The sequence below is a fragment of the Schistocerca piceifrons genome, chromosome 1 (genome assembly GCF_021461385.2).
Source record: "Schistocerca piceifrons isolate TAMUIC-IGC-003096 chromosome 1, iqSchPice1.1, whole genome shotgun sequence".
Classification (NCBI taxonomy): domain Eukaryota; kingdom Metazoa; phylum Arthropoda; class Insecta; order Orthoptera; family Acrididae; genus Schistocerca; species Schistocerca piceifrons.
Genome location: NC_060138.1, coordinates 1,200,542,522 through 1,200,564,821, shown reverse-complemented (window position 1 = coordinate 1,200,564,821; position 22,300 = coordinate 1,200,542,522). Strand labels below are relative to the sequence as shown.

General features: G+C 39.8%; 1 protein-coding gene and 1 pseudogene across 2 annotated transcripts in view; both read left to right on the top strand.

Moving 5' to 3' along the window:
• Positions 1 to 22,300, top strand: part of LOC124781662 (thiosulfate:glutathione sulfurtransferase-like) — a 312,880-nt gene that overhangs the window by 253,510 nt on the left and 37,070 nt on the right. For both annotated transcript variants that reach the window (XM_047253879.1, XM_047253878.1), the window contains 2 exons: positions 7,864 to 8,048; positions 17,562 to 17,724. In XM_047253879.1, coding sequence (XP_047109835.1) covers positions 7,864 to 8,048; positions 17,562 to 17,724 — 348 coding nt within the window. The remainder of the gene's footprint in view (positions 1 to 7,863; positions 8,049 to 17,561; positions 17,725 to 22,300) is intronic.
• On the top strand, positions 1,362 to 1,479 carry LOC124721909 (annotated as a pseudogene).

Genomic DNA, 22,300 nt, shown 5'->3' with positions numbered 1-22,300 from the left:
CACTAATGTGGTTTTGCAGTCAGTGCAATGTTTACAAATGCAGAGTTGGCAGATGCCCATTTGATGTATGGATTAGCACAGGGCAATAGCCTTCGCGCGGTACGTTTGTATCGAGACAGATTTCCAGAACGAAGGTGTCCTGACAGGAAGACATTCGAAGCAATTGATCGGAGTCTTAGGGAGCATGGAACCTTCCAGTCTATGACTCGCGACTGGGGAAGACCTAGAACGACGAGGACACCTGCAATGGACGAGGCAATTCTTCATGCAGTTGACGATAACCCTAATGTCAGTGTCAGAAAAGTTGCTGCTGTACAAAGTAACGTTGACCACGTCACTGTATGGAGAGTGCTACGGGAGAACCAGTTGTTTCCGTACCATGCACAGCGTGTGCAGGCACTATCAGCAGCTGATTGGCTTCCACGGGTACACTTCTGTGAATGGTTCATCCAACAATATGTCAATCCTCATTTCAGTGCAAATGTTCTCTTTACGGATGGGGCTTCATTCCAACGAGATCAAATGATCTAATTTTAAATTTTCGTAATCAACATGTGTGGGCTGACGAGAATCTGCACGCAATTTTGCAATCACGTCATCAACACAGATTTTCTGTGAATGTTTGGACAGGCATTGTTGGTGGTGTCTTGATTGGGCCCCATGTTCTTCCACCTATGCTCAATGGAGCATGTTATCATGATGTCATATGGGATACTCTACCTGTGCTAGAACATGTGCCTTTACAAGAACGACACAACATGTGGTTCATGCATGATGGAGCTCCTGCACATTCCAGTCGAAGTGTTCGTATGCTTCTCAATAACAGATTCAGTGACCGATGGATTGGTAGAGGCGGACCAATTCGATGGCCTCCACGCTCTCCTGACCTCAACCCTCTTGACTTTCATTTATGGGGGCATTTGAAAGCTCTTGTCTACGCAACCCCGGTACCAAATGTAGAGACTCTTCGTGCTCGTATTGTGGACGGCTGTGATACAATACGTCATTCTCCAGGGCTGCATCAGCGCATCAGGGATTCCATGGGACGGAGGGTGGAAGCATGTATCCTCGCTAAGGGAGGACATTTTGAACATTTCCTGTAACAAAGTGTTTGAAGTCACGCTAGTACGTTCTGTTGCTGTGTGTTTCCATTCCATGATTAATGTGATTTGAAGAGAAGTAATAAAATGAGCTCTAACATGGAAAGTAAGCATTTCCGGACACATGTCCACATAACATATTTTCTTTCTTTGTGTGTGACGAATGTTTCCTGAAAGTTTGGCCATACCTTTTTGTAACACCCTGTACATGTTGTCTCCTTTCTTTCTTAAAACTTTTTCAATTAGATGTACATCTGAATGGCCAATGGCCTTGCCACAGTGGTAACACTGGTTCCCATCAGATCACCGAAGTTAAGCACTGTCGGGCTGGGCTAACACTTGGATGGGTGACCATCCAGTCTGCCTAACGCTGTTGGCAAGCGGGTGCACTCAGCCCTTGTGAGGCAAACTGAGAAGCTACATGATTGAGAAGTAGTGGCTCCGGTCCCTTAAACTGACATACGGTGTGCTGACCACATGGCCCTCCATATCCGTTATCCAGTGACGCCTCTGGGCTGAGGATGACAAGGCGGCCAGTCAGTATCGTTCGGCCTTTATGGCCTGTCCAGACAGAGTTTAGTTAGTTTAGTACATCGGGATATTTTGTCTTCTGTAGTTCACAGTGAAAAAAATTTCCTTTTAGTTTTTCTCCATCCAATACCTATAATTTATTTGTGGTAGGATTAGAATGAATAACATCTTCAATTTCAAAAATTCATATCAAGCAATTGACTATGTATACTTTTTCAAAAAATTTCTTTAACAATTTTTGTCGTTAACTTCTATTGGCTTTATTTTTATTGTTGCATGTTTTATATGCAACAATATTACAGAAGAATGCTGAAGATTAGATGGGTAGATCACATAACTAATGAGGAAGTATTGAATAGGATTGGGGAGAAGAGAAGTTTGTGGCACAGCTTGACCAGAAGAAGGGATCGGTTGGTAGGACATGTTCTGAGGCATCAAGGGATCACCAATTTAGTATTGGAGGGCAGCGTGGAGGGTAAAAATCGTAGAGGGAGACCAAGAGTTTTTCAAATAATTTAGTCCATTTACAATTTCCTTGTAAGTCATATTCTATCAACATCTTCTCTTCATGTGTTCTATTAAATCTTTATTGTAGAATTCTTTATCATTATCTGTTTGTAAATTTCTTAAAGTTCTCTCTCTAAATATTTTCTCAAAAACATCAACTACATTTTTGGCAGTTTTATCTATAACTGGAATAGTCGAAGCATATTTTGAAAAAACATCATTTACATTTAATAAATATTTATACCCTTTATTTGTTTTTTAAATTCCAGTCAATTTATTAGGATCCATTTCTACTAGATCACCTTGCCATAAATCACACACACACACACACACACACACACACACACACACACATATAAAATAGAAGGAAACATTCCACGTGGGAAATTATAGATATAGATGAAATCCTCCCCACTCCACCAAGAGTGTCTTTCCGCCGTCCACCTAACCTTCGTAACCTCTTAGTTCATCCCTATGAAATCCCCAAACCACCTTCCGTACCCTCTGGCTCCTACCCTTGTAACCGCCCCCGGTGTAAAACCTGTCGTATGCACCCTCCCACCACCACCTACTCCAGTCCTGTAACCCGAAGGTGTACACGATCAAAGGCAGAGCCACGTGTGAAAGCACCCATGTGATTTACCAACTGACCTGCTTACACTGTGACGCATTCTATGTGGGAATGACCAGCAACAAACTGTCCATTCGCATGAATGGACACAGGCAGACAGTGTTTGTTGGTAATGAGGATCACCCTGTGGCTAAACATGCCTTGGTGCATGGCCAGCACATCTTGGCACAGTGTTACACCGTCCGGGTTATCTGGATTATTCCCACTAACACCAACCTATCGGAACTCCGGAGATGGGAACTTGCCCTTCAGTATATCCTCTCTTCCCGTTATCCACCAGGCCTCAATCTCCGCTAATTTCAAGTTGCCGCCACTCATATCTCACCTGTCATTCAACAACATCTTTGCCTCTGCACTTCTGCCTCAACTGACATCTCTGCCCAAACTCTTTGCCTTTGAATATGTCTGCTTGTGTCTGTATATGTGTGGATGGATATGTGTGTGTGTGTGCGAGTGTATACCCGTCCTTTTTTCCCCCAAGGTAAGTCTTTCCGCTCCCGGGATTGGAATGACTCCTTACCCTCTCCCTTAAAACTCACATCCTTTCGTCTTTCCATCTCCTTCGCTCTTTCCTGACGAAGCAACCGTTGGTTGCGAAAGCTAGAATTTTGTGTGTGTGTGTGTGTGTGTGTGTGTGTGTGTGTGTGTGTGTGTGTGTGTTTGCTTCGTCAGGGAAGAGGGAAGGAGAGGGAAAGACGAAAGGATGTGGGTTTTAAGGGAGAGGGTAAGGAGTCATTGATGTGGTTTACGAAATATATCCAGCGGTAATGTTAGGTGACTCACCCTGTGTTCGTAAACCACATCAAATACTGACGAATCGATTCCACAGACTGAACGTGAGGAGAGCGGCTAGTGTAATTGGTTAATACAAACCATAAAAAAATGCACGGAAGTATGTTTTTTAACACAAACCTACGTTTTTTTTTAAAATGAAACCCCATTAGTTTTGTTAGCACATCTGAACATATAAACAAATACGTAATCAGTGCCATTTGTTGCATTGTAAAATGTTAATTACATCCGGAGATATTGTAACCTAAAGTTGACGCTTGAGTACCACTCCTCCGCTGTTCGATCGTGTGTATCGGAGAGCACCGAATTACGTAGGAATCCAAATCGAACGGTGATGGACCTTAGGTACAGAAGAGACTGGAACAGCACATTACGTCCACATGCTAACACCTTTTTATTGGTCTTTTTCACTGACGCATATGTACATTACCATGAGGGGTGAGGTGCACGTTCGACGGGTGTTTCATAGGACGTGGAGGACGTATAAATTGGCCAGGCCGTTCTCCTGATCTTACACCTTTGGACTTCTTTCTGTGGGGTACGTTAAAGGAGAATGTGTACCGTGATGTGCCTACAACCCCAGAGGATATGAAACAACGTATTGTGGCAGCCTGCGGCGACATTACACCAGATATACTGCGGCGTGTACGACATTCATTACGCCAGAGATTGCAATTGTGTGCAGCAAATGATGGCCACCACATTGAGCATCTATTGGCCTGACATGTCGGGACACACTCTATTCCACTCTGTAATTGAAAACGGAAACCACGTGTGTACGTGTACCTCACCCCTCATGGTAATGTACATGAGCGTCAGTGAAAAAGGCCAATAAAAAGGTGTTAGCACGTGGACGTAATGTGCTGTTCCAGTCTCTTCTGTACCTAAGGTCCATCACCGTTCCCTTTGGATCCCTACGTAATTCGGTGCTCTCCGATGCACACGATCGAACAGCGGAGGAGTGGTACTCAAGCTTCAACTTTAGGTTACAATATCTCCGGATGTGATGATGTGACTTACCGAACGAAAGCGCTGGCAGGTCGATAGACACACAAACAAACACAAACATACACACAAAATTCTAGCTTTCGCAACAAACGGTTGCTTCGTCAGGAAAGAGGGAAGGAGAGGGAAAGACGAAAGGAAGTGGGTTTTAAGGGAGAGGATAAGGAGTCATTCCAATCCCGGGAGCGGAAAGACTTACCCTAGGGGGAAAAAAGGACGGGTATACACTCGCGCGCACACACACACACACACACACACACACACACACACACACACACACATATCCATCCACACTATATAAACAAAGATGATGAGACTTACCAAACAAAAGCGCTGGCAGGTCGGTAGACATACAAACATACACACAAAATTCAAGCTTTCACAACAAACGGTTGCTTCGTCAGGAAAGAGGGAAGGAGAGGGAAAGACGAAAGGATGTGGGTTTTAATGGAGAGGGTAAGGAGTCATTCCAATCCCCTGAGCGGAAAGACTTACCTTAGGGGGAAAAAAGGACTGGTATACACTCGCACACACACATATCCATCCGCACATACACAGACACAAGCAGACATTTGTAAAGGCAAAGAGTGTGTGTGTGTGTGTGTGTGTGTGTGTGTGTGTGTTAAAATTTTTTGCCATCAGTTTATGTAATTCATTAATAATTCCTTCACAAATATTAGGAGTGAGAGATTTCCTCACACCTTCACCTACAAATTTTTTTAACAAATTTACTACTTTTTAGTTTTACATGTACAAGTTCCTTCAATTCTTTGTCTTGCATTTGTTGTTGTTGTTGTTGTTGTTTTTTTGGATGATGTTTATCAGTAAATGTCATACATTTTAGACACCATCGCCCGAAAGGTTATTCATTAATATAAGATTAAATTTCACCAGATAAAATTATTTTTGCATCCACTGAAACAGTTTTCACTTTTCTACAGTTAGGATGTTTTTATTTATGCAATATTTTTATTATTGACTAAGAGTAGTTATTTCACACAGATTATCCAACACTTTTCACGAAATATCAAAATCATTAAATGATAAGCCTTTCTCTGTGTTTTTCTACATTTTTACCAGTTTGAGCTTAAATACATACTCAATTTTATGCTTTTTTTGTTCACCACCATTCATAAAGTAAATTTAATTATTTGCTTATCACATAGCTTTCTTTCCAGCACACCGCATCTGGCTAAAGCATATTTAACAGTTGTATTGACATTATGTTTCTTTTTATGATAATCTTCTATAGCACTATCATAAATCCTATTTCCTTCACTGAATTGTGTCAGAACATTTTCGTATTCGGCTTCTGTACCAACATTGTTTAGTTGCAGACTCAGTGATAGCTGACAAAAAGACTGCGTCAACTGACACAAACTCATTTAATAAATATTGTTTGGTAACTGCGTCATAACCGTTTACAGGATTTTTTTTATATCTACCTGTCTTGTACCTTTAAAATCAATATAACTTTTAGATGCTTTAAAAAAGTTAATTCAGTTGCTTAATTACATTCTCTAATTTTCATCTACTAATGATGTTAAATTAAATTTTTTGTTCTTGAATTTATTTCTTTTTTAATAATTGATTGAAGACCTTTGGTTTTTGATTCCAATTCTGTTTTGACTCTTTCAAATTTTATTTGCTCATTGAACTTGCAGCTGCTTTTAGACCACTCTTTAGTTCCAAAAATGTCCATTTATTAGATTCAAAATACCATGAAACTTATAATTATCTGACAAGTTTTAAAACAAATATACACAAATAGCCACAAAGTACTTCATTAAAATTTGGTATTCATTGTCTATTATAGCGCAACTCACTTGAGCCAAGAGAAATAACTACTACTTAAGGAATATTTCCTCTAAATGAATCAAACACAATTTTTTTATCTTTATTCTTGTAATAGCAGATCCAGTGATAGCCAGCAGAATCAGCTGTGTGTAAATTAACTATTCCAGATTCATATTCTCTAGGATGCACAGGTAATTCATCAAGCATAAAAACACCGTGCGAGTATTTGATTTTTAAATGTTTAGCATATTTTTCTGTGTCAGAATTACTTAATGCATTACGATACATATGGATTATTTTTTGCTATTTTTCTGTTATTCCAGCACCAGCTTTCTTCTTCATTGGTACAGCCTTTTTTGCTCTTCTAATTCTGCATCATCTTTTTTCTTGTCCATTACCACTTTTACAATTCCACCTGCTCCACTAGCTAATAAACCAATATTTGCTTTATATGGCAGTGCTGCCAATAATAAAGGAAGAAATTCTTGTTCATGTTTTGTTAGTCCTGAACCTTCTTTCCTTTTTTGTTAGGTATTTGATAAGTTTTTACTTACCACCCATTTTCTTTTCTCTTCTAATTTTTTGGGCGTCAGTTACAAAATTATCAATAGTATGTAACTGTTCATTATTGAGTGTAATTTTAGTTGCTTTTGGTTTAGTTTTGCCACTAGGTATCAAAGTATAATCAGTGCTGGTGTTATTCATTTATATAGAAATTTTTTTTAATAATGTTTAAGCAACACTGAGCGAGGTGGCATATTTGTAAGCAAAGCACTCCCGTCATCAGGCCATAAGTGGCCTATCGGGACCATCCGACTGCCGTATCATCCTCAGATGAGGATGCGGATAGGAGGGGCATGTGGTCAGCACACTGCTCACCTGGTCATTACGATGGTTTTCTTGACCAGAGCCGCTACTATTCGGTCGAGTAGCTCCTCAATTGGCTCCGGCAAGGTCATTGCCATATTTGTAAGGAATGTGGCTGAAATCCTTATGCACCGATCCTGATGTAGGTTTTCTGTAGTTCCCATAAATCACTTGATGTGAATTCCAAATTCCGGTAATTTCATTAGAGCAGTGTTATTGCCATCCACATCCTCCTTCAATCTGAATTTATACTCCATCAATAATGACTTCATTGTCACAAGAACATTGAACTGTTTGTTTTCCCTTCATATATTCGCAAATTAACATATTCAGTTTAAAAATAAAAGTTCATCTCAGTCATTGTGCTCTAGAGACAGTACACTTGGTTGCTAGTTCTAAACTTAAAGCTGTGACCACAGTGTTTTTGTTATTTGTTCCTCATTGGAACACACTTTGGGAGTACTTCACCAATTACCATTCACAAAGTCTGTACAGTATGTACCTAATAAAATAGCAGCCCCAGCACCATTAGGAGTTAAGGCCGGTAGAGGAGGGAGAGGTGAAATGGTGGACTCTTATGCTGTCATTGAAATGGTAAATAACTAACACATCCTGGCTCTGTTTTTGTTTCAGCTTTAGTACATCAGCATGGTGCCAAGATGCTCAGAAAACACCTGTAAAGATCAGTGCAGACAAAGCACTCTCTTATGATGACCTTGTAAATCTAATAGCCAGAAAAGAACTTTATTTGGTTGATGTTCGGGAGCCTCGTGAGCTACAAGAAACTGGAGAACTTCCTGGAAGTGTTAATATTCCTTGTAAGAACTTTTGAATTTAAAAATTATTTTTCTAGTGCAGTGAAACCACAAACCATGTGACCTTGTGCTAAAATACGAAGAGTGGAAGAAATTAAATACTGTGAATAACAATCCACTTAATGCCTAAAAAATTAGATTTTATTACTATCACTGCACATTTGGCAGAAATGTTCAGTCTGTAGTGTTTTGATGGGAGATGCAGTGACTTAGCTCGGTTACTATGAATGTAAATGTAGTATTACAGATTGAAAGGTTCAGTGTTTTATACCCATTGTATTCTAGGATTTTTTCTGCCATTTAATGTGGCTTTCCTCTCTGAAAGTGCTCCATCTAAGTGGAAATGGTAAGTTGACCAAATGGGTGGCCTAGTTCTCAGGTGAGAGGAAGGCAATGGTACACCACCTCATACAATAAAACATATTTAGTAAGAACTGTAGTATTCAAAGAAGCTTCATATTTGTTACTGTTTTACTTAGGAGAACTATTATGAGTTTCACATGTAACAGCTGGACTCAGTATTTTTCTTAGAATACAAAAGTAATAAATATAAAATAAAAGAAATCTGACTGTATGTCTTCCATTTGTTTGCACATTCTGTTTTGTGAATAATTAAATTCTTGTGTAATATAACATTTTGATTATATGCTAATGACCAGTAGCTCAGTTGGAAGTATACATCTGCTTCTTCACATTCAAACAGCGTGGTTGGGGTAACCATCTTATTTGATAATGTCTGGTCAGTTGGTGCCACATAGCTGATACCATCTGGTGCAACAACTTTTGGATTGTATACAGTCAGTATTTCATAGTGCTATATGTAAACTTACCGCCACCATTCCTTTTGCACCATTTAGTGTGTGAAGCTGTATCTCTAACTGTGGTCTACAAACGTACAGTAAGTGTTGGACATGATGTTGAATAGAAATAAGAGTTCTCCTACTCACTATATTCCATTCTTTGTGTCCAGACAAATTATTTCCTTTGCTGCTGTAGCCTGCCCCCCCCCCCCCTCCCCGGTCCTCCTACTACCCCTCCCCCTCATTGCTGTCAAATATCCCAATCATTCTCACTGCTACAATTCTGTACTATTGTGCCTCTCTATTTCAGTGGTTATTTATTAAGTTTTGGTGTATACAACACACTTTACTCATCTCTGTCCACTACATAATTATTTTAAAGTATTGATAGTGCAATGTTTCTAAATGCTTCTGCACTACGTGAACCCTCCATTTAATGGTTTAATTGTCAATGTGTTCTGAGGCATGCTTAGTCATTCATCATACCATTACATTATTTTGGTGCTTCTTCTATACTCAAAATAATATTTTACGTCCATGAATTGTCTCGTATGACTTACCCATCTTGTATTGTTTGAATTGCTGCCAGCTTTTACTATTCACCTCATTCCAGCTGATTGGACTTCGTTGGTATTTTCTTCAGTTATGACAGCATCTGTGTCCTACTATTGCCTACAAACTTCTCTTGACCTTTGTACAACAATTGATGATCAAAAAACAGTTGCCCCCATATCATCTGTATGTAGTTGATTGAAATATTGCTTTCCTGTCTATTTCCTTCCAATTAATTCATTAAGCGTTCCTGTATTGCTTTGGTAGGCAATATTGTCTAATCATGATCCTTGCATTTTGTTTACTTGGTCAGTGACTGATATTCTGCCAAAATGCGTAATTATTCAGATATGTTAACAGAATGGGAGTTTGCAGGTTACCAATACAGGGAAATGACAATTGGGAGGCAAGGGACCAAGAGGAATACCAAGAGAGTACTGGATCCTTGTTTTGGAGAATGTGTGAAGAAGAGAGGAGAAGACAGACAGAGTGGAAGAGAGGAGAAGACTGAGACAGAGTGGAGAAGATTTTGAGACAGAGTACAAAGAGAAATGGGGCAAGAGGACAGGAAAAGATGGAGAATCTTATGTTTCAAGCAGATCCAGCCAGTGGCTGGAAGCTGTAGATGATGATGATGACTCATATTTTCATGGTTGTACCCAGTCAATGTTAGCTGTATGATCACCTAGGAAACAGAGGCTGAAGGTGATAGTATATGATGGCCCAGTCACCATGCCAGAAAGTGAATTAATTGAGTCAATATGTGGACAGAACTTGGAGGGAACTACAGATAAGGTGCAGTTCTTAGAACTGGCAATTTACCCATAGTCATGGCAATTATAACATTTGGTGTCTGCTAAGTAGTCTGCACATTGATCAAGGCACGAGATATGTTCTCTTCTGTGTAATTAACTGTGCTCCGTCTTTTGGATTTACCTCCAGCATATAATTTACTGTCATCTCATGGACCTGCCTTAAATCTCATGTAATGTTCATCACTGTTTACATTCTCTTTGTAATTGCTGTTGTCTTCTGAAGGTTCTCCAGAGATCTGTGTGTTTTCATAATCTCCCTCTATGTTGCATGCTATGACACTCCACTGCTATAATGTATTGTGCACTGTCACACTCTGTATTTGTTATGTTTTTGACATGTTCTGAATTTGAGAATATGTTTGTCTCTTTCTTTTTTATAGGCAGACACAATGTCAGTTCCTTGTTTTCCTGTCTTCTTCGCCACTTCCAAAAACTCTACTACTCCTCTCAAATAATAATAATAATAATAATAATAATAATAATAACAATACTTGATGCCATTTCTAAGAGATGGCAGAATGTGCTTGATATCAAGCATCTGTACAAGTAGTTAGTGATGACGCATGGCTCAGTTCTACATGACGAAGATCAGAATAAAAACTACTTCTCACTAGGCTCGTATAGAATTTACTTACTGTCAACTTGATAGAATTTACTTGCAGTCAACTTGCATCCTCATGGCAATGGAACATAAACAAATAATTAAAATCATCAGACAAAAATGTGAAGTGGAGTGCATGGTGATGCAAGAAGGAAAATATTAGAAGAGATGGACCTACACATTTTACATAACTAGTCAACATTTTCAATAGTCAGGAGATACAACCACCCATGGAAAAGTTAAAAACAGCTACAATACGCAGTCGACATGAGAGATACATTTTTGCTGCAGTCTTTAATGTGCACAGTGATGCAGGTGAGAAGATACCACCATAGATCCTTAGGGAAAAATAACAATGAAGAAGGTTGAATTTCTATCAAACAGTCAAACAATAACACAAAGAACTGTTACCCCAACAAGAGTAGAAAAATGGGAGGCAAATGTCACGGACTAAGTGGTAAGGACCAAATGGTAACAGATATTTGGGGTTTTCCATACAAACTTACAACAAATAGGGTTCAATCACCCACTGTATTATTAGCATTGTGACAATTCGATGGCACGGTGATGATAGACTTGGAGACAACATTGCAGTATGTACTGAGAACACTGCTGCTGGACAATATGATGATGGAAGACATGGCATCCCATCAGCATCTTCGCTCTGAATTACTAGAGCAGCATCTTAATAGTAGAATTGTGTGTCCTTTTGCCCAGGAAGAATGAAACTGGCAATAATGAAATTAAAGAAGAAAGCACATGTGGGCCAGATAGAGATATCGCAGAAGTGTTACATTAGCTGGTAGACCAAATTGTTCCTAACAGCTATATTAAATGAATGTTTTTTTGCAGGGACATGTTGCCAGGCCCTGGAATATTTAAAATATCACTATACCAAAAAAGCGGGAAGGTAAAGACCCAAGAGAACAAAACTCTTACAGGACAGTTTGTTTGATAAATCTCCCACACAAAGTGCAGCAAAACCTGTGCCATCACCCGAGAGGACACAGACAAGAAATTCACCTGAGCCCCCTGCACTGTGGTTGGTTTCAGGAAAGGCAACTTCACCAAGGATGCAGTAAATCAAAGCATATTGTGAACAGTCCAGATGACAAGCATGTTATAGGCATAATGATCGATGTAGCTGGGACATGTGATATCTTATGGTGCCCTGCCCTGTTCAAAAGAATGAAGCAGATCAACTACCCCGGTGTGTCCATAATAACCTATGAGATTACTGCACAGGCAGGCAAGTGAAACTGGAATGCCCAGGAAAGAAAATTGTGAAAAATATCAAAAAAGGCTGCCCGGGTGGGCTCAGTGGCCCAGAGTTCTGGCTTGTAGGCACAGAGCCTTTACTGAATCAGCTACAGAATATTACCAAAATAGACATTATCGAGATTCAGAAAAATTCAGAATAAATGACCAACCTCTGAAGAGAAAAGAAGTATATAGGTTTAAACATCAACAGACAGTAAAAGTTTATTGCACACATACAAATCGTTTGCCAGATAAGCATTAGGTTCCTGATCAAAACAGCAACAATAAGACAAAGAAGTTTTCAGCTGCCTCTAAGTGCAATCACAGTGCTGATCACTATTGAGAACTATGGGTCAAGCATATGGGCTGATGGAGCCAGAAAAGTACAGGTTTTCCAGCAAGCTCAGACAAGTGTACTCCTTCTCCTGAATGTGCAGAACAATACCAGCTGAGGCATTAATGGTGAAACTCAGTTTACAATGTTGGGCCTAGCAGTAAGGAGGAGAGGTGTGCACGATATTGGCTCCAGAAGACAAATATGATGAGATAAAGGAAATAATCAGCATAGGTGCCACATCAAATAAGGAAATAAAGGCATGCACTGATAGGGAGTGGCAAGATACCTCGGACAGGGTAGAAACAGAGGGAGAACCTACCAGTTCTTTCCAAACATAAAAGAAAGATCAAGAACGTCATATGTCCTTCAAATCAAGGGAGCTATATTCCACCTATTGGGACATGGGTCATTTCATAGCTATTTACTGAAAACCCACCACAGATCCACAGATACTTGTGAATGTGGAGCAATTGGCACCCTGGATCATGTCCTCTGGGAGTGTGCCAGTAGAGAAGATGTTACAGACCAGGATAGGAACATCTTTGGCAATACACGTGCCTGCAACATCATAAGAAGTCAGGAGCTTTGGCACAAGCTGAACTTGCTGACAGGCAAAATACCAATTGATGAACTGCAAGCCAACATGGCTGAGAGACAAGCAAGAGGCGGCCATACATCATAAAAATAGGCACGCCATGGCTGAACAAGCACCTACAATAAGCTTCCAGAGGCAGCGAGGAGATAAGTTCCGGAGACAGCCAGGAAGGATTTCCTGAGACCCTGTCAATCCTGATTAGTACCTCAGTGTGCCAGAGGCCAACTATCCAAACAAATGAGGAAATCTATTTTTGTTAAATGACAAAATTTGTGATATAACATTGTAGTGTAGTGTGTTAGACCAGTAGTGTGTATCTTCTGGTTCGGACAAACATATATCTGTGTGCCAGATGGCCAAACAGTTGTATGTAGGTTTTTAATATTATTTATATTATTTTTCTTTTTTAGTAAATATTTTTTACATTTTTTCTTAACTACAATAGTGCTTAGTTGTGTCATCTATTGGAGGTTGATATGTATATATTATTTTTTGTCTTGTCTGTCTCCTTTCTTGTGAAATAGAACCTTTCTTGTGAAATAGAACAGTTAAAACAATGTCATAGTTGTGGAAAATTATTTTGCTCCACATACATTTTACAAGTAATTATTTGAAATTATGATAAAATATTGCATTTTATATTCATTTACACTAACTGATAGGCAACATTTTGTCTTTTCGTGTATCTAGATAACAGATTAAAAGAAAACAGCAATACATTCTGGGCTTCTTCTGTCCTATATTTTTTGGCTACATTTTCCACAGCTTCTTCAGTAACTGAAACTTGATTTTCTGCATTTTTTATTCACTTGCAGAGCTGTTTACTGGGTAGATGAGTTGCATTTTAATAATCTTGCCCTTTAGGGACTTAAATTTTTATTTTGTTCTTGTTGATATTAATTTTGAAATCTTCTGTCATGAGTTTTCATCTACATGCTCTCCATGCACATCTTCACATTGCATAGTATCTTTTAGGATATTCTTCTGATTATTTTGCCCAGATTATCCATTTTCTCTTCTTTCTTTGCTACAGTCAGTCTCGTACTTACTGTGCTCTCCATCGACGTTTGTTTGGACCTCTGGTGTGTTATGGAAAGGAAATTGATAGGTATTTAGTACTTTGTGTCTTATCTGTTTCCTTTATTGTAATGTAGAACAGTTAAAAGAATGCCATAGTTTTGGAAAATTATTTTTCTCCACAGACATTCTGTAAATAATTTTGTGAGTTCATTTTGTGTTATGTTTCCTCTTGCTATAATAATTTGCATTTAAATGTCGTCATCTACTGGTCACTTTTATTGCTTCATACCTCTTGTAATATTATACAGTTCATTTGGCATTTCTTCTGGAATGTCATTATTTTTGCTATTAACTATCTGTGTTCGATTCATCGCGTGAGCTCCACAAACATTTTAAAAAATGTTCTTGTACAACTTTCTGACTGTTGTTAGTTATTTTGCCATCTGTAGTCTTAACTGATTAAATGTGATATTTTCAATTGTTTCGGTTACAGAATTTTTTATATATCCTTACATTCTCTTGAATACATTCCTGAATAGTTTTGTGTGATTCATCTTATTTTATAATTTTTCTATTATTGTTTGCCCGAAACTCTTTCTTTCTTTCTTTTTAATAGCTGTCTTGTTCTATTGAGATTTTCTTTTCTTGAACTAGCTTGATTTGTGCAATACATTTTTATGTTTGAGGGAGCAAAAGGACTATGCAGGTTGGGGGTGGAAATGATGTGTGAGAGGCTGAAGTGGGAGCAGTGCATGGAATAGGGACAGATGGGGATAGATGGTGAACATACCAAATTACAACTTGAGTGATATGTAATATGGTGGGACCACCAGCCATGCTTTTGCAAAGGCCAGTTTTTCCACATCGCAACAGATAAGAATAAATCAACAAGTTCGCTGTGCCGTTGCTCATGATATAAGTGAACTCCCTTACAGAAATTTGATGATGGTGCTCAACTTTTTAGGTACAACAGCCCAGTTGCTGAACATGTGATTACTGTACACAAAATGTATCACAGTTTGCTCTAAAATAAGCTCATACATCTTATAGTGACAAACTTGGATCATATTTCTTTGACATTTGTAGCCAGCCAGCGTGTCATAAGAATGTGTAAGTGGTGTCTTGATTACTCAAGTGATTACTCAGTTAGCCAAGATTAAAGTTGATTATAAATTATTCATCAATTTTGTCTGATTGTCAAAAGACTGTTCCTCACACCATTAGCAAGAGCTCATTATTTTCAACCAAGAAAAGTTTGTTTCATTTTTGGGACAAACCAGTTCAGAGGTAATACAGACGTTCAAAAATGTGCTTTGACTTCTACTATGAGCAAAGAATGTGTGGAGTTTGACTATTCACGTTTGGAACTACTGTAAGATATGTTAAAGCTGTTACAGTTGTCTTTGTGTTTCTTAAAATAAAAATTAATTTGCTCAACATTTGACTTTTGGAAAAGTTTATTTGTTCATGTAGGTTGTTTCTGTGCTATTTTGGGATTTGCCACAACACTTTTCATGCTCTGAGAACATGCACTTTTTTTCAGGTGCAAATTCCCAGCATTTTTACATTTAACAGTTGAAAACAAAGTCAAGTGAAAATTAGAATCAAACTGTAGCTTGAGGGGTGTTCAAAGTAACATTTCAACAATCTGCAAAAATATGATCAAAATTTGTCACAACAAAGATGTATGAGCTGCTTTGATAGCAAACTGTAATAAACTTGCTGTACAATAAACAAATTTTCAGCATCTAGATAGTTGTACCTAAAACATCGAGCAGAATCACAAATTTCAGCATGGGAGTTTGTTTATATAATAAGCAACGATAAAGCAAACTTGGTAATTTATTCATACCTATCACGATATGGAAAAACTGGCCTTTACAAAAGCATGGCCAGTGGTCCCACCATACTGCTTTTCAAACTGTATTGTGGCGTGGCTTCATGTGAGACCTGTATGCACATCCTGTAAAAATTTCAACAAAATTGGAGAGGGTCAAGTGGAGGTCATTATGTCACTTAACATGGACTGTTTCTGGAAACACATCTTTAGGCAAGGTGTAGCACCACCATGTATCTGAAATGTGAGAGAGGTGAAAGAATGACAGATGGAACTGGACAATGTTAAGGATTTGTCTTATCAAATCGAAAGTGGAATGTGTAGCATTAAAATTAACACTTTTTTTTCAGGAAAAAGTTTTCATTGTATAAAAAGGTGCAGTAAGAACAGTATATGTCAATCACCCATAATGCCTTAATAGGCAAATCATGAAAGAGTTTTGCATTATTGTTGCAGTTACACAGAGCATATTTTCTTTAAGGAAATTCATAGTAAACAATCCATTGCAGTTGATAATAATAATGATGATGTCTGTAATTTTAATATCACAAAAATGACCTTCATTACTCTTCTCTGAATTTGATGGTGGTTAATTATTATTTTAAAAATGATTGGCCAATTACCAATAATGTAAATTATATGAAGAATGGCTTTGAAAGCAAACAGAAAACGTTTCTGCTTGACACCCATTTTAGTTCTACAGACAATTTAAATTAAGAAACTTGTAGCGCATGTAGTGTACAAAAAGAGCATATTTATTTGCAACTTATTTGCAAAAGGGCAACATGCAGCCATATAAAAAATCAAAACTTAAGTAGCTTGTATTGTAATTCAATCCACAAATTACACTACATTGTGTAAATGATCTAGGGAGTATATAAATAACTGTCAAGTTATGAAATAATTGAAGGTATTGGCAGAAGAAAGTGCTAACCTCAAGAGTGTCATTTTCAGTTATTGCTAGAAAGAATAAATTCAAAGATAAGAATATTAATACAACAATACTACACAATTATAGTAGGAAAGTTCCCATAGAATATAAACAGTTTAGGAGGATCTAGCCAGCACCACGTAGGGATACACTCCCACACACACACACATATCCATCCGCACATATACAGGCACATTCAGACATATGTAAAGACAAAGAAGGAACCTCTTTGTCTTTTCATATGTATGCCTGGTCTGTATATGTGCGGATGGATATATATATATATATATGTGTGTGTGTGTGTGTGTGTGTGTGTGTGTGTGTGTGTGTGTGTGTGTGTGTGTGTGTGTGTGTGTGTGAGAGTGAGTGTGAGTGTGTGTGTGTGTGTGTGTGTGTGTGAGAGAGAGAGAGAGAGAGAGAGAGAGAGAGAGAGAGAGAGAGAGAGAGAGAGAGAGCTAGCACTAGCAAGTGTTCTGTCTTCGTCTGTCTGCAAGTCAACTCTTCTGCTTTTCAGTGTGTGGCTTCTTTACTCCTCAAAGTATTTACATAATACAAAATAGTTGATATATTAGACAGGTCTAATTGGTACCAGGATGTGTGGTGAATTTGAAAAGATAACATGTAGTTAAGCTGTGCGAAATTGAGAATTAGCACATTCTTCCACCAATCCCTTCAACTGATGTAGTGAGAAAATATGAAGAAGGGTCCGAAGTATAAGCGTAGGTTAAGCACCAGCCTGACTAAAAACTTTATGGCATTGCATTTTAGTGACCGAGCTCCAGAGTGCTTTAAAAGATCTCTCAGAAAATGATTTCCAAAAGAAATACGGAGCAAAGAAGCCCGGCCTGAATGCACCTCTGATATTTTCATGCCGTTCTGGAGCAAGAAGCTTAAAAGCCTTGCAGCTCGCACTGGATCTTGGATACACAAAGTAAGTTTATTAATAAAGAAATATAAAACAATTGAAAGTTCTGGATGGATTAACAACAACATGGAAAGGCTAAATTACTACTCACCACTTAGAGGAGACAATGAATCACAGACAAACACAATGAAAAAGAATGCTTAGGTGTTTAAGCTTGCAGAGGAAGTCCTTCTTCTGAAGTAGGAAAACCCGTTCACATAAGCACAACTTGCATACAAATGGCCAGTCTCCAGGTGCTGGAGCCCAACTGTGACTGCATCTGAAGTGAACAGAAATCTGCTGGGTGGGTTGTGGGGATAAGGAGGAAGCATGGGGTGAGGTGGGGAAGGGAAGGGATAGCAAGGTAGGGGTGGGGGAAAATGCTAGTTCTGCCTGTGGTAGTGTGCAGGGATGTGGCAGTGACAGGATAGATTATAGATTCACTGTCAGAAAGCTGCACTGGGGGGGGGGGGGGGGGGGGGGAGAATGAATTACAGAAGGGAAAAGGACCAGTAGGTGTGTGGACAGGAAGAATCCAGAAGGTGCAGGTTGTGATGCAGTCAATAAAGTGAGTCACATCATGTTGGTGGCATGTTCAGCAACTAGGTGGTCCAGTTGTCTCTTGGCCTCAGTTTGGCGGTGGCTATTCTTGTGGACAGATAGCTGTTAGTTGTCATGCCCATGCAGAAAGCAGCAGTGGTTGCAGTTTAGTTGGTAGATCACACAGTTGATTTCACAGCTGGCCCTGCATTTGGTGGGGTAGGAGAGTCCTGTGACAGAACTGGAGTGTTTGGCAGTGGGAGGATGTATAGGAGATGAGCATGGGGCAAGGGGTTGAGAGTGAGGGTGGCTTCAGGATGGACAAGGATATTGTATGGGTTGGTGGATGGTGGAATACCACTGTGGTTATAAGCCATAGCAATTACCTGGAGGAGGGACTCCACCAGTTGTCAGATATGCCCCCCCCCCCCTGCAACCCTGCCACAGTAACCCCATTCCAGAAATCAGAAGCCCCTCTGCAAATCTGTAGGTCCATCCCAGAACCTCTCCTTTGAGTCTCTATCCTCCCCCCCCCCCTCCCTCCCTGTACCTTCTACATGCTTTTTTAAGTCCGTAAAATGAACCACACAGGATGATTCAGTGTGGCTGGTTACTGTGCCTCCACAAAGAGAATCTCTGTCCTTGTGGACCAACACCTTCAACCTATTACATGTAATTTATCCTTCTGTATAAAGGACACCAAGTATTTTCTACACGACTCTCCACAGTTCCTGTTCCTTTACCACCTGGCAGCCACCTCCCTCTATACTAACATCTCCATTGCCCATGGCCTTGCTGCTATTGAGCACTACATGTCCCAATGTCTGACAGACTCCGAACCTACACTCTCCTTCCTGGTCACCATGACTAACTATATCCTCACCACAATTACTTCCCTTTGAAGGCATCACCTACAAACAAATCCACAGTGCAGCAATGGGCATCCATGTGACACCATTCTATGCTAGTCTTTTCATGGGACACCTAGACACATCCTAAACCCATCACATAGTTCAAATCCACCAACGACATATTGATCTGGACCATGGGTGAGGACACCCTATCCACATTCCTCCATAACCCCAATACTTTCTCCCTCATTCACTTCATCTGATCCTCCTCCAGTAAGCTACCTAAATTTATGTTGACCTCAGCCTGAAGGATGGTTACATCAGTATCTTCTTCCACATCAAACTTCTATCAACAATACCTCTACTTTGACAGCTGCCTCTCCTTCAATACAAAAAAGCATAGCCTATCTACCCATGGTCATCGCAACAGTAGTGATGATCAGTCCCTCTCCAAATATGCAAAAGGTCTCACTGAAGCCTTCATGAACTGAAATTGCCCTCTCAACCTTGTCCAGAAACAGATCTCTCATACCTTGTCTCACCAGTTACCTACCACTCCCCTTGTACTTACTATCTGGTGACAAAGGAGCACTCCTCTCATGACTCAGTACCACTCTCTTGTGACAAAGAAGCATTCCTCTCATGACTCAGTATGACCCAGGATGGGAGCAACAAAATCACATTCTTCACTAGGGTTTCTACTACCTCTCATTGTGCCCTGAAATGAGTATCCTCCCTACCCTCCCACAGTAGTCTTCCGCCGTTATGAAACCTCCACAATACCCTCCCCCATTCCTGTGCCCGCAACCCTTTGCCTCAAGGCTCATATCCCTTCAATAGACTTAGATGAGGGACTTGTCCCACACATATTCTACCATCTCCTACCCCATCAAAGGCAGGGCCACCTGTAAAAAGCAGACATGTGATCTGTGCGGCTTTCTACGCCGGCGTAACAACTGACAAATTGTTTTTCCGCATGAAAGCCACTGCCAAGCTGTTGCCATGAAAGCCACTGCCAAGCTGTGGCCAGGGGACAGCTAGACCACCCAGCTGCTGAACATACCTCCCAAAATGATGTGCTTCTTCAAAAGCTGCAACATCTGAATTTTCATACCAACACCAGCTTCTCTGAGTTGTGCATGTGAGATCACTACCTACAACATATCCTTCATTCCCTTTAACTCCCCTGGCCTTAGCCTTTGTTAGTCTATATCCTTCACTCACCTATCCCCTTGCCTGCTCCCTCTCCAGCACTGCACACACCTTCCATCTCACTAATGCACCAAGTCTTTTCACTTCTCTCCTCTTTCTCCCCCCCCCCTCCCCCTCCTCCTCCTCCTCCTCCTCCTCCTCCTCCTCCTCCTCCAGGCCCCCAGCACAGCATCCTGACATTGCACCTAGCAGGATTTTCCTGTCCCCACCACTTCCTGCACACACATGCCTCCCCCCTCCCCCCTCTCACACACACAGAGGCAGTTCTAGCATCTTCACCCACCCGTGCATCCTCATTGCCCCCACCACAAGCTCCAATAGATTGTAGCTCACATCAGATGCAGTTGCAGTTGAGCCCGAGTGCCCAGAGACATTAGCTATGCATGTGTGAGTTGTGGTTGTATGAAAGCTTAAGCATTTTAGCAGTTTTTTTCATTGTCCCTGTCTGCGAATCAGTTCCTCATCTATGTGGTGACTAGCAATCTATCCCTCCCAATGAAGAAATATAATATGATGTATTTTAATTATTAATAGAAGCACAGTTGTGATATTTTGTGACCGAACTAAAACTGCTTTCTTACTACATTTAGTATAGTGCATAGAAAATATGCCATGTCATTAAATGTACAGTGTGCTATCATGAAACCCATTTGCCTATTTGAAGAAGATAACCTCATCTCTTTTTACATTGAAACCGCAATCAAGTCCAAATCAATTAGCAGGGTCAAAACATCAACACCAGCATAGTCAGAACAGAACTGAAGTAAGTGCTGGACTGACAAGGAGAGGTTCCCAGTAGTGGATCGACTTTCTGAAGCCATCTATACAATGAAGTTGGTTAAGGTCCCTGATGTTGATAAATTTATCATACACAAAATACCTATTCTTGACTGTTGTGACCAAGTGTTGTAAAAACTGAAATCTAACAGATATTTTTACTTAAGCTTAACAGTATATGTTAAGATATTCATCTATGGAGTAGAAGGAATTGCCTATCCAAAAATCTTTCAAACTCTATTTAAACTGTGCTTTATCTGAAACCAAGTTTTTTAATGGGCGATGGCAATTTATTAAAAATGTGTGTTTCTGAATATTGGACCCCTTTTTGGACCAAGGTAAGTATTCAGGTCTTTATGTACATTGTTCTTATTCCTAGAATCACTTACCTTGGTCCAAAAAGAGGTCCAATATTCAGGAACACACATTTTTAATAAATTAAAAACTTGGTTTCAGATAAAGCAACTGGTTGCTTATTATTTCATTATATACAACTACAGTTGCTGAAGATGAATAAAATACTAAATATAAGATGTCAAAGCACCTAACAAGATTTAAACCCACAACCTTTTGCATATGAGGCTAGCACTATAGCCATTATGCTATGCAACCAGTTTGTAAAATATTACTATTTTAAAACAGTAGAGCATCATGCAAAATTCCAAAATGAATTACTTGCAAATGATGGCTCACCAGGGTGAATGATTGCAGGGTGTAATACCTGGGACATTAACCTGCATCACCATATAGATGGTCTCGAAAAGCGATTCCACTGCGGGGGCCTCTCTTCGTGAAAGTGCTGCTATTCATACAAACTTCAAATTTTCCAGAATATGTGAACAAACATTACAAACGTAAGTATTTCAAGTATATTCCAGAAATTATAAATTGAGATTCCAGTGTGGAAGAGGGGGGGGGGATCATTTCTTGAACTGAAGTCCATTCTGTTTACATTTTGCCAATCACACCTATAATAGCTTTTTATTGCCCCATCCCTCCCCCCGCCCCCCCCCCCCTCCCTCCCAGTTGCTGCAGTATCCTGGTCAGACCCTGTGCTACTTCTGCACCCATTTCCCAACCTTATGGCGCCTAAATGCATGACTGTCTCTGCCGTAAGACATGCCCTATGCACCATTCTACCGGCACCTATACCAGCCGTGTAACTGACAAAACATATACCCCGCCCTGCGGGTCCGGGGGTTAGAATAGGCCCGAGGTATTCC